This window comes from Neopelma chrysocephalum, unplaced genomic scaffold (genome assembly GCF_003984885.1).
Source record: "Neopelma chrysocephalum unplaced genomic scaffold, ASM398488v2 Primary Assembly neopelma1_93, whole genome shotgun sequence".
Lineage (NCBI taxonomy): Eukaryota > Metazoa > Chordata > Aves > Passeriformes > Pipridae > Neopelma > Neopelma chrysocephalum.
In genome coordinates, this window is record NW_020897755.1 from 204,620 (window position 1) to 217,709 (window position 13,090).

Here is a 13,090-nt window from a genome sequence, read left to right on the forward strand (position 1 = left end):
AGAGGTGTTTCTCAGGGGTGAGATCAAGTCCTGCCTGAACAGATATCTTCCTCTAAAAGATGGTAAAGGCTTACTCTGGCAGCCTTCCACCTTGAGGCTTCCTTGTATCAAGCTTCATAAGACTTGTTCTTAAGTTCTTAGGTGAAAAAGCTCTAATAAATATCCCACAGCTTGGTAGCATCTCATTATTATGTGTATAAAGCATCAGTTTCTGAATCATCAGTCACTAAGTGAAAGGCATTTCAGGCAGAGGAAATGTCACACACCTTTCTCTCCACCTTTCTCCAGAAGGGGGGAGGAAGGACTACAACCCTGTGGAGTCTCTCTTTTCTAAGTGGAAATATCAGCTTAGCTGGGTGCCACAGCTGGCTTTCACGTGTTTATTTGAGGAAGTCTGGAATTCTGCTATTTTCAGCGGTTCTTTGTCAAAAACAAAACAGAAAAAACCACAAAAACCTGCTCAGTTCTTCTCCTCCAGCTGAAAAGCGGCCACCACAGGTGGGAGAAGTTCCTAAAGTCACTTGCTGCCCAGCTCCCCCATCCAACAGGCAGCTCCAGTGTGGAATGAGCTGAGTTCTATGCCTGGAATGAAAAGCAGGGGTGGAGGGCTTTGATTTGGGGCTTTATGTGCATTTAATCTATAATCTCTTGGTTCGTGGGGGAGTTGCTGTGTGGGCTGTAGCACAAGGGGCCATGGGGAGCCGAGGCTGTCGGGTCTCTGCTGTTGGCACTGCTGTCAGTGTGTCACTGCTGCGGGAAATGCGGTGGCTGCTGCTTTCTGTGTTCAGCTGTGCAATGATGGAAATATTTTTAATATCTATTGGGATGGTTAAGGTTGTCATTACTGGCATGGTTATTATTAGCTAGATCTGTTGCTTCAACGTATTGACAACTCCAACCTCTCTGAATTTTTACCAACTACTCTGGGCTTGGCCAGCTGGAATCGAGCTCTTCCGTGGTGTTACCCTGTGGATGCTCCAGCTGTGCCTCCAGCTGTGGGTTGGGGTTTCTAAGTGGTCATGCTGCAGTTTAGTGGGTCACTGCTCTTCACTTGAGCTGTGTTTCCTAATATTGTTTTTTAGCCAGATGCAAATAGGAAGTCGAGCAGGAAGCCTGGGCTACTGCGGGGCTGGAGTTGGATGGATATTTAAGGAACAGACACACTCTGTGGTTGTGTCATTTCTTTCTGGTTTTCTTTACAAGAGAGTTGAACATGTCTGTTTATAATTGGAGTGGAACACATGAGATGACTTTAAAAACACGTCTCTTTGGTGCAAAAGCCCTGGGAGGATGCAGGTCTTGAGCTAATACGGCTCAGCTGCCCAGTGGTAACACCTGGGAGTCTTTGTCCTTATCAGTGCTGGTCATCACCTGTAGCTTGGTGTGCAGAGGACCCACCTTTCACTGCCTTTTCTGACTTTTTTTCCTTTTTTTTCCAGGAATTATGGCAGGAGTCCCTGGTACTTTGAGAAGCAGGATGACCATCTCACAGCTCTGTTTTGAGGAGAGGGCATAGAAGGTCTGCTGCCACTGCACTCTCCCGAGGTATGAAAGGTTTCTAGGGCAGGTGTGAGTTATCAGCTGTCTTTTTTCCACAGCTCCCTGTGGATGTAATAGGCACTGGCTCTTTTTCTCAGCCTTCCCTCAGCTGGAGAAGTAGAGGGCAATAAACCTGTGGCAGTCGGGTCCAGCTGCTGCCAGGGAGCAGGGGATCTGTCCATGCAGCACCGTGAAGGCTGCTGAGCCACTGCTTGTGCCGTCCTGTTGTTCTGTGACTTCATTTCTGGGCTGTGGGAGATTCCAGACTGACTGCTCTGTCCCGAGACTTCCTGCTGTGGAGGTCCCTGACCCTCTCCTGCAGAGGTGCAGGAACTCCTGGTGTAACAGCGAGGTCAGAACAGGGAGCACGATCCCATCTAAATATGTTCCCAGCTCCTCGTGCTCTGTGTGCGCTCGGTGGGAAGGTTCCTGCCGCCCTCATCATGTTACAGCGTTGCCCTCCAAGGTGCCCGGTGCCCCCTGGCTCGGGTGTCCGATACCTGATCGCAGCCCGGGCTGCCAGGGGTGTGCTGAGCCCTGCCCCAGCATTGGGGCTGGATGCTCTGCTCTTGAGTTCTCTCTGCACTGACTGGCTCAGCACCACCAGTCAGACTCAGAGATCCAGGGAGTCCTGGACTTTGCTCCTTGGATAACGTGATCCTCTGCAGAGGAACTGTCTGATTGTGCGACCCTATTTCTGCAGACATTCCCGGTTCTCAGGTACAAACTTTTTCAAGTCCTTTTCCCCTCTCCCTTGCTTAGATTGCCCTGTGTAATGGCATTTTGCAGCAGTCTTTGAGGGAGAATCTATTGCTGTTTGCATTTTAATTCATGTTTCAGCTCAGGTTTTGGGCTTAAAATGTCAGGGATAAGTTGTCTCACTGCTCTGACGTCTGAGTTCAGTGCTACACTGTGTCACGTTGCCGAGGGCTGTGTCTGCTTAGCAGTGGAATTTGAGTGGGGTGGAATCAGCACAGTCTCCAACCAGCCATCCAGCCTTTTGTGCTCCTGATGTTCACAGATGGTGTTAGAGGGAGCAATACAAAGGAATTCCTAAAGGAATTGCAGAAAGCAGCCTAATAACCTTTTTTTTTAATGGTTTATGTGCTTCCTTGAGATGCTGGTTACTGATGCATATTTGAGGGTTAAAACCCTGGCAAGGGAGCGTGAGGGAGGAATCCTGATGAGAACAGTGAGAGGTGGCTGGGAGCAGCGAAATGCTGAGGGCTGAATTGTTCCCCTTGCCTGCAGCTCTTGCCTCGGTTCAGCTGGAACAGTGGGCATCCAGGCAGTGGGATGTGATTGCCAGCTTAGCATCAGGCATGTTCTTTCAGCAGGCTGTTTCCTCTTCCTTCCTTTCAGTGGGCTAAAACAACTCAAGGCTACTTTGTGCACAAAAGCATTTTAACACCAAGATTCGGGAAGCTGTAGAAGCTTTTAATGGGGAGGGCTTTGCCTAATGATTGCAAATGTAATGTAGGAAAGGGGGGTACGGGGAAGAATCACCATGTGAGCTTTGTAAGGCTCCTAAGTCAGGCTTCTTCTCCAGAGTATGATTGATTCTGGCTTTACATCTCCTGTTTTGTGCTTTAATTGTTGTGAGTTGTTGGAGCTATAAGTTGTTGGGAAGCTGCACAGGGTGCTGCTGTGTGCTGGACACAGCCCTGCACTGGGACTGCAGAGACTTGTCTCTTCTGTCTCTGCCACTTACTAAACAAGATATTCTATCTAATATATCTCCTCTCTATTTGTAAAAAGAGTTAAGGCTTCTAGTAAGGTCTGTCAAAACTGCTTAGAATGTATTGTGCTGTTTGGATCTAAAATTTTCCAATTTCTGTCTGTTCCAGGTGTGTGGTAAAAATGGTGCAGAAATACCAGTCCCCAGTTCGAGTCTACAAATATCCCTTTGAGCTCGTCATGGCAGTGAGTAACATTCAGCACGTCTCCTGCTCCAGCTGCTGAGGGTGCAGCCTGGGGCCAGTGGGAGGTGGGGGACTGTGGCTTTGGCTGGATCTCTGTGACAGCCCTGTGGGTGCAGTGCAGGAACAGAGGCTCAGCTCTCCTTCCATCTTCCACGAAAAATAAGAATCAATATCTCAGTATTTTGAGAGAGGCAGCTTAGTCGTTAGAAGGGAAAAAAATCCAACAAAACCTTCTGTAATTATTCTTTGACAAGGAAGGAAAAAGATTGTGACATTCAGTTAGGCAGGGTCAGTTTGTGGCCAGACACCGTGTCTGCCTTCTCACCAAATTCAGAATCTCTCCAGATGTGATCCCAATCAGCACTGTAGGATGGATGTATCTAGGACTGGATTCTGAATGATACTGAGCTTTTGGATTTGGTTAAAAGCTGGAAATCTTTTGTAAAAGTTCTTCTGTATTTTTCTTCCCTATGCACTCCATGACTGAACTGTTGGGAGATCTCTCTCCAAGTTCTGTGATTTCCACAAGGGGCTTTAGAGCTGTCATTGAAGGTCATTCAGTGGTGATGCAGACAGTTGTTGTGACCATGGCAGATGCCTTAAGTGATTTTCTGGACTTGGTCACAACTGGGTGTGAGTCAAATACCCTTCTGAAAGGTTTGCTGCTTGCATTTCAAGGGCAGCCCTGAGCGTTTGGGCATTGCCCAGAGAGGCTTATGGAGTCTTGCAAGGCTTTGTTCTGTAATCTGTTGGGCATTTCAGTCCCTGAGACTTGATTTCTTTAGCCTATTAGGGCCCAAGAATGAAGATGGAAAACTACAGCCATTGCAGGCAGCTGAAATTCCCATGAATGGAAGGGAGAGCCTATATTGTGTTCTTCTTGACAATGTTTCCTCTTCTAGTTTCCTGGGAAATACATGCCATAGGATTTGTTTTATCCAGAAGAGCCTCCAGTCTTCTATTTCAGTAGTTAAAGCTGGGGGAGACATTGTTTGTTCCTCAGCGTGAATAACAGACCCCAAAGGGAGCAGCAGCTGAGTGGTTCCTGTTCACACTCTGCTCATCCAAATGAACACTTCTTTTGGTGACAGTCCCTCCCAAATCCACACCCCCATCTCCATTTTTCCCCCCAGTCTTACTGGGATTTGCCACATCTGTTTTACAGTAACATGCCATGAAGTGCCCTGACCAGTCTGGGGCTGGTGTTTGTGGTGGTGAAGCTTTCCTGGCTCCGTTCTTTGCTCTCCCAGTGCACCCCGTGTGAGAATAAGACACAGTACTTGTGATGAAGGTACTGGTAGCCTTTGCTCCATGCACACCTCCCCACATTCCTGTTGTCTCTATTAGCAGGATAAACCTACCACCAGATGCTCCTCGATTGATTGGCTGCTAATATAGGAGGGCTGCCTCGAGACAAATCCTCTGTAAGCTTGTTAGCAAATGCCTGAAGGCCAGGGGCTCGTGGGTTTAGTTTTCAAGTGGGTTAGTTTTATTTGCTTTCAGTTTTTCAACATAACAGGATAAAATTCCCTGGGATTTCAGGGCTGGGTTTGTGAATGCCATCCTCTAGTTGTTCAGCAAACCTTAGCAAAGTTGTTAGTCCTCTTCCTTACGAAGAAGTTCCGTGTCCAGGGTCACCCAGAGGACTGTGCCGTGGAGTAGCGAGGTGAATACGGACCCCTTAGTCCCACCCTGATGTCCTGTGAAAATCAGGTGTTCACAGCAGGCTCTGGTATTGGAAAGCAGCATTTCAGCCTGGTGGTGGTCTGTGCAGGCTGAGCTGGGTGCAGGCTGTGCTCCCACAGTTGGTGTGTTCAGAAGGAGCTCCCGCTCGTGTGGAGGCAGCGAGGATCTCGCAGAGCTGTCAGGAACCAGCTGGCAGTTGCTGGAAGTTTTGCAGGGAGAGTGGGCGTGTGTAGTGAAGCTGTTTTGCTCCTCAGCACGTGGCATTGCTGTTAATCTGCTTCACCATAAATCTGACAGCAGCTTCCTCAGCACTGGGAACCTGATATTCAGCTGCTTTCATCTTTTCCCCTCAACTGCTTTGTGGGAACCTTTGGAGTGCCGAGGTCTCAGGCTGTGGTAGGAAAGCAGAGGTCACAGGGTGACCTCAAGACAACCCAAGTTTTACAGATCTCCAGGCACCCTTCAGCCTGACACATTTGTGCTTAATTCCTCCTCTGTATAATGGGGAGGGCCACACCTCGTGCCAACCTGAACAGACCACAGGAAGTAAGTTAGGAAAAGTATTTTTCCCTCAGAACTTCAAATGTTTGGACCATGCTATAGAAAACAGTGTATGTGCTTTGCTCGTATATGAGTTTTGCTTACATATGAGTCTGAGAAACGGGGTTGTCACAGCCAAATGAGGCAAACAATTCCCTGCTTCCTGGCCTGGCTCACACACACCGTGTTTCTCATGCCCTTTGTTGCACCTTGGAATCAGGAATGTGGTTTATCCTCCTTGGCCTTGTGCAGAGGGATGTGTGTGAGCTCGTCCTCTGCACAGCTCGGGGTTGTGCTCCACAGATGAGCCCCTGCCTTTACCTTTGTTGCTCTGTGTCAGGGTGACTGTCTCTGGATTTACACTCTGCTCTTCACTAATGCTCCTGCAGCTTTGTTTGGGTGTTTGCAGGCAGGAGATTTGACGTGAGTTCCAAATCCTTGGAAGGACATTCCCCTTCTTGCTGCCTTTGCCAGTCCTGTGCATCTGAGGCAGTACAGGGGAATCAGCATAGCAGGTTTTTTCTGGACACTTGGGAGTTCTGAATTTTTTTCTTTTTTTCTTTTCCTCCCTTCCAAAAAAAGATTTAAATAATGAGTGGTTTTCCCACACCTGTCCAAGTTCATAGTAGTCACTTTTCATCTGCTTTGTTCCTAACTTGGACTCACATTAAAGGATCAAAAATACTATGCTCTTCAAATTAGAGCCAGTGCCTGACACCTTTATCCTTTATACTTGAAAAGAAACTTGACTTCTGTTATGCTTTGTTATCCTGTCATGTTCTTCCTTTCCATTTTATCTCTTTTTTTGTGTGTCTCCTTTTAAATGGAGCTGTTCCTTCCAATGGATTGTCCATGCCTCTCTGGGCCTGATCTTGTCTTCCCTTCAGTTAGATCAGCAGGTTTGACATTGCATGTCTTCTGATTTTATCTTAGAGCCAGAAAATCACCAAGTATAGACTTACTTATAATTTTCTTTGTGTAGCAGTTGCAGTTACAAAGCTGAAAGGGTTTTTTATACTAAAACGTTACGGTGTGGGGGAAAAATCCAGAAGTAGAGGTACCTCTGCCACATAACTCATGAGTGAAAACTTCCTGTGATGTAAATATTTGTGAGCCTTCTCTGATGTGTGGGGATGAGAATTTGGTTTGGGGGAGCGAGTCCTACATGCACAGTTGTGTAGGAATCAGAGCTCAGAGAGAGATTGCATATTTAATGTTATTTGCAGTGAATTATTAGGCTAGATGAGAGAGCTTTAGCTGGAGGGTTTTAGCTTTGAAAGTAGTAGGGAGTTGTGTTCCCGTTATTTTTAGGAGTGCCTCAGCCCTTCAAGCTTACAGTTGACATCTGCCATTTTCACACACTTTATAGGATTCACTAAAATTGCTTAGGATGGAAGCTACAAGTCTGGAATAACCCCCCAGGGACCTTACAGGGTCTTCTGTACATGATGGATAATTTGAGTTGCTGCACTGGTGGTGTAAATGAGAAATCCCTCCCAGCGCTTGGCAATGGTTTGCTCCCCTTGCCACGTTTACAGGGCACTTCATGTTCAGCCCTGACTGCTGCTAAGAGCAGTCCATGGTTTGTGCTGCAAGAGAAGGGCCTTTCTGCATGGTTACCTAAAACCATGTCATGGTTTTGAGAAGGCAGAGCCCAGATGAGGCGTTTGGGAGTTTGCAGGAGCCGCAGCTCCCGCTGTGTGTGCAGTTGTGCTCCGTGCTCAGAGCGAGCTGCTGTGGAGCCCCACATGTGCCTGCTGTGAGTCAGTGCTGCTTTCTGCTTGACCTCCTTTCTTGGCTGCCCACGGCATGTGCTGACACATATCTGAGCACTGGGAGCTGGGTCTCCTGAGCACACACATGGGCAGGGCTGGGCAGTGTTTGCTGTGCTGGGGGAGTGGTGCCCCTCGGGCCAGGGGGGTCCTGCTGCAGCCTTGGTTGGGGTGGGAGTGGCTGTTCTGGGGGGCTCTCAGGCTCCCTGATACATCTGTGGCAGCCCACGATTTCCCTGCCTGGGTCTGCAAGTGAAAGTTTGGTCATCTGAGGTCCTGACCTGCTGCCTGCACTTCCAAGCAGCTCCATGACTCTTTTTTCTGGTTTTAGTGGCAATTCAATGTTCACAGAATCCCAGAATAGTCTGGGTTGGAAGGGACCTTATAGACCATCCAGTTCCACCCCCTGCCATGGGCAGGGACACCTTCCACCAGCCCAGGTTGCTCCAAGCCCCGTCCAACCTGACCTTGGACACTTCCAGGGATCCAGGGGCAGCCACAGCTTCTGTGCCAGGGCCTCCCCACCCTCACAGGGAACAATTCCTTCCCAATATCCCATCTAACCCTTCTCTCTGGCAGTGGGAAGCCATTCCCCCTTGTCCTGTCCCTCCATCCCTTGTCCAAAGTCCCTCTCTAGCTCTCTTGTAAGCCTCCAGTGTTCTTTACATTTAGTTGGTCTGGAGTTCTTTATTTGACAGGAAATTAATGGTGTCTACATCTGTTTTGGCTCAGTACATTTTGAGTGTTGGGGGTTCTAACAAGCTGAATGGCAAATTTAATTCAGACTACAACCATTGCAGGTTTATTTAGAGTCAGAAATTATTTCTCATGGAGTAAGCAGCAGAAATAGTCCTTCTCCATCATATTTACTCTCTCATCCTGTACACAGGGTCATAGCCCATCCAAAGCAAACATCCATGATCCTGATGTGAGCTGTCCTTCTCTCGTGCCTGACCCTGCTGAAGCAGTGCTGATGATTGTCACTGGAGCTGGCAGTGGACAAACTGGCTTTTGACTCCTGCCCCTGAATAACCAGCCTTGACTACTCTGGCTGTTTGCACACTGGCAAAGCTGCTTTGCAGACACTGGAGTGATCTGGCTGAGGATCTGGCCCAGGGTTACACCCAGGAGTCACATCCAGTACAGCTAAAATCAAAATGCATCGCTGATTTCCCAATCATCCCGACATTCTTTTGTGTCACCAGTGTTAGGAGGCTTGTAGATGCAGACTAATTGAAAACAGCTCCTTGCTGGTTTAGCTGCAGGAGAGGAAACTCTGGATGCTGGAGTTCAGGTGCTGACAGCCAGAATTGCTTTCCACACACTTTTTTCAAATTTATTTTTATATTTGTGCCATTTCAGCATCAACATGCCTTGTGTTAAAGAGGTTAGATTTGAAGTGGCTTTATTTAATCACTTCTCCCTGTTGCCTTTAGCAGATTGAGTGTATGAAGAGTCTGCTTAAATCCTGATAAGTTGGGCATGCCCTCCTCCCTGATGCTGTGGTGTCTTACAGAGCTTGATATTTCACTGGCTGATGTGGTGATGCTTTTGCAACAGAACCTGTGAGTCCCCTTTGCTATTTAACACCCCAGTGTGCCCAAAAAGCTTACAGCACACATTGGTAACAGATAAATGGGGTGTGAGAGCAGGACAAGGCACAAACACACCGATGTCTAGCGAGGATCAGTCAGTGCCGTGGGTTTGTTTAGAGTGACAGTTCAGTGTGTGTGTTCACAGCCCAGCCAGGTCTCCAAGGCTGCTCTGTCTGCATAAATTGTGCAGATTGGGTGTCTGGGTCAGCTGCAGTGCCCACAGCACAGATGCACCACAGGATAACTGGGAGCTCCCTGAATTGTAATTCCAGACTGGGATATCCCCATCTGCAGCTCCAAGTTGTTGCCACTATTCTGGTATCATCACAGGCTGGTTTTAAGTAAAGAAAAGCAGAATGTTAGCTTAAAAATATTTGATGCTGGCTCACAGCCTCTGCTGTCAAGTGTGAGCTCTGGAACCAAGAGAGCACTTGCTGCAGGGGAATGGATGAGTTGCTGGCAGCTGGAATCCCTTAGAAGCAGCAGTGATGGCACACAGGGCTGTGTGGAGCAGCCAAGGAGCTGCCAAGGAGCTTGGAGTGGAGCTCTCAGTGCAGCAGCTGCAGGAGTGTGAGGGGAGGGGTTCCCACAGTGTCCCTGGGTAGCTGCAGATGACACAGGGTGGAGCTTTGCAGTGTGTATCCAGCGTGCCCAGTGCTTGGAAGCTCCTCTGGAGCTGCTGTGATGTGGATAATGGCTTTTAGATGCTGTCTGCAATGGTCTTGCTGGGTGGCAGTGCCCTGGAGATCGGGAGAGAATCAATGTGCAAGGGGGGAAAATGCTTCAAAACAGTTGTTGTTGGTGTTCTGTCCACATCATGGATTAACCTGGCACATGGCAGTGCTGGGTTAACAGCACTCAGTGATCCTGGAGGTCTTTTCCAAGCTTAAGGGTTCTGTGACATAGAATGTCCTGAGAACAGTCTAAGCAGTAGTCAAGAAATAGATACTTCGCTGCCAAACAGGATCTGCTCTCTCTGTTACCAGTTGTTATAGATTTTAGATGTAGATGTTACAGATTTGTTATTGATGTTATAGACTGTTGGGTCTGTCGAACTTGCCTCCTGACAAGTCCTCTCTGGATGTGGATGGTCTGTTTGCAGCCATGGTCTGTGCCTTTAAAGAAGGCAGCTGCCCTTTCCCTTCTTTTTGCCATGTTTTGAAGGTGAGTTTGCTGTGACTGTCAGAAGCTATTGGGTTAACATTTTATGAACTTAGAGAGAACCTAGTGTTGACTCAAGACATGATGCTCCAGCGTGACTTGATGGCTTGAAACCTTGCTGTCAAGATACACTATAAATATCCCATCATCTCGCTGCTGAGAAGCACCAGAGCTCTGAGAGTGCTGCTCTGTGTGTCAGCTGGGCTGGCTCTGCACTGCTGCTCTGTGTGTGCAGCCCTGGGCCTGCCACCACCTCCCCCTGGCACCCAGCACGTTCAGGGGGAGCAGAGCTCACAGTGCCCCTGAGATTTTTGGGGTGGGAAGTGTTTGGTGAGTGCTGTTTGTCACGGCTGCTGGATGGTGTAAGGGCTGCTCTTGGGAAGAAGCTGATGGAGGAACTGCTTGTTCATTCAGAGTTCTGGAGAACTGCTGGCAACATCTGCACATCTGGCCTGTCTGTGGGGATCACACGACTCTCCCAGAGCTTTGTTTTGACACTGCTAAGACCCCATTTTCTGGGTAAGAGTGGTTTAGGAGAGGATGGTGCTGGCACCATGTGTGGCTTGGAGGAGATTTACACTAATTCAAAGAGTCTGTGCAGGATAGTCCCTTCTCCAGCTAAAACCAGGCTTATTTCCTTGAAGGATAAGTTGTGTCTCGAGCCTAATCTGATCAGCAGAGGGATAGATGAGCTCTGAAGTGAGCTCCAGTTCAATGGCACAGCAGCCCAGCACGAGGAGACACAACACAGCTGGAGGTATCACCATTATTTTGTGTTCCAGCAATGATTAAGAGACTCTTCTCTTGTCCACTGAATGTGTAGGTGCAGAAGACAAATAATAAACTGTTCAGCAGGGACTAAAAGCAGTGATAAAATTTAGAATCATCACCAATTGTTACATCTCAGCCAGGATGGATTTGTTTTAACTACTAAGCCCAAGTCTGACCCTGAATCATGGCCAGTCTGTATAAATTCTCACAGCAGCTTCTGGCAATGACAGATTGTCCTTCCAGGGAGCCATTTGTAAGCTTTGTGAGCCACTTTTTGATTCTGGAGTCACTTAGAACACTCAGTGTGTGCTGGCCAGTGGCTTGCTGTGTTTTGGTCGAGATGTCTGATTCCCTCCCTGCCTTCCAGTTTTGGCTCTCTCTCTTTCCACACTGGGCTGTGGCAAACCTGTTCACTCAGGAGCAGTGCTTCCTGGATAAGGTGTCCCTTCCATAGCTTTCTGTAAAGGCTTTGTTGTTGTTCCTGCTCAGACAGGAGGGCAGGCACAGTGCTGGTTTCCTGGGATAGCTCTGTGCAGCTGCAGGGCTCGTTTCAGGAGGCTTCTGTGGCCCTCAGACGTGCCAGTGTTGTGATAGGCACTGCTGCTCCCTGAATTGTTTCTTTCACCAAAAGCTGAAGAAATGAGGCAAATCCTTGGCTGTAGTCCAGGCAGAGATAACAGTGGGTCAATGTTTGTAGCCTGGGTGCTGTTGTCCAGTGGACTTCTCACTGGAAAATCATTTTCCTCTTGCCAGCAAAAGTTTCTTTTTTTCCCCCTCAGGCCCCAAAGAGTTTTACTGTGGATGCCCTGCACCTCCTTAAAATGAAGTTCCCTTTCCCCTGACTCCAGGGCATTTCTGTACCCCAGAAATCCATTTGGTCCCTCCCACATTGTTCCCTGTGTGTTTTATTTTGCACTGCTCTGGTCAGTGAGAATTTGGTCTCTGTTCTGTTCAAAGCACGTGGATTGCTGTGTCTGGTGGATGTGGGTGCAGAATGGTTCCCTTCAGCACCAAGCAGTGGGAGGAACTGCAAGGTGAAATTACTTTTTCCTGGAAGGCCATCATCTGAAAACACCTGAATCTGCAGAGGAATATTTCTGTGTCATTAGAGCTGCTCAAAAGCTGATCCAAATGCATCCACTTCCTACTTCAAAGTGATGAGGGGTCTTTATCTTGCTTCTCATCATCTCTTTTCAAAGGAACGATGGTCTGGGCATCTTTAGCTCAAAACCTGGGGTCGGACTCCTCCTTATTTCCCATTCCTCTGAGCACAGATGTTCCTTTTTCCTGGCAATCTGCACATGGCTGTAACATGACCTCGAGGAATCTTGTTAATTAATACAGATTTAAACTGTGGTTGATCATGAAAGTTTGAAGTGTTTTAGCCACAAGGATGAAACACTTATCCTTGTAACATATTTGTATAATATCGACTACAAGCTTCTGTCTACATCAGGTGCATCACAGTTTAGTTCCTTTCTGCTCTACACAATATAATTTGCACTCCTGAAGGTCCCTCTTAAGTTCGTCTCACCATCATACAGAAGTCAGTGCGTAGTTTTTCCCTCTTTTTTATTAAGGTATTAATTAATAACTCATATTAAGGTACGACAGTAAATCATCAACCAAAAGCTGCCCCTTGAAGCACATGGGAACCACTGTGGGCCCAGCAGAGCCTGGGCTGGAAGGAGCTGCCTCGAGGTGTGCAGGGGGTTTGCTTGGTGAGGTGTTTTGTTTCAGGCAGTAATTCAGTGGTTTCACATCCCTGTTGTTTTGGATTCCCGAGGCCTCTGTTGTGTAATTGCTCTCGAGGTCACTTGCAAGAAAAGGATGTTGAAACCCACGGAGGAGAAACAGGAGGAGGTGTCAGAGAGGATCCTGCCCGCTGGCCGTGTCCTGTGCATCCTGTGGGAGGAGCAGTGACACAGCTGTGAGACAGGAGGGGCAGGAACACACCTGCACTGTCACCTTGGAGCTGGGAAGGTGCAGGGCTGGACAGGACCCTCTGCTCTGGAGGGGAAGGGGTTAAGCAGGTGAAGTAGGAGGTTGTAGAGGAGGCCAATTTCCCCCTTTCTCTGTGGCTGTGAGGCTTTAGAATGTCACT

The 13,090-nt window shown here is 48.1% G+C and overlaps 1 protein-coding gene across 4 annotated transcripts in view; it reads left to right on the forward strand.

Moving 5' to 3' along the window:
- SEC14L5 (SEC14 like lipid binding 5) overlaps nt 1-13,090 on the forward strand; it is a 39,394-nt gene that overhangs the window by 2,196 nt on the left and 24,108 nt on the right. For 2 of the 4 annotated variants that reach the window (XM_027693643.1, XM_027693644.1), the window contains exons 2-3: nt 1,440-1,545; nt 3,387-3,462. In XM_027693643.1, coding sequence (XP_027549444.1) covers nt 3,400-3,462 — 63 coding nt within the window. In that variant the 5' untranslated portion in view covers nt 1,440-1,545; nt 3,387-3,399. Of the gene's footprint in view, nt 1-1,439; nt 1,546-2,147; nt 2,260-2,901; nt 3,016-3,386; nt 3,463-13,090 lie in introns of those variants that run through there. The other 2 variants (XM_027693642.1, XM_027693645.1) reach the window with 2 other exon arrangements.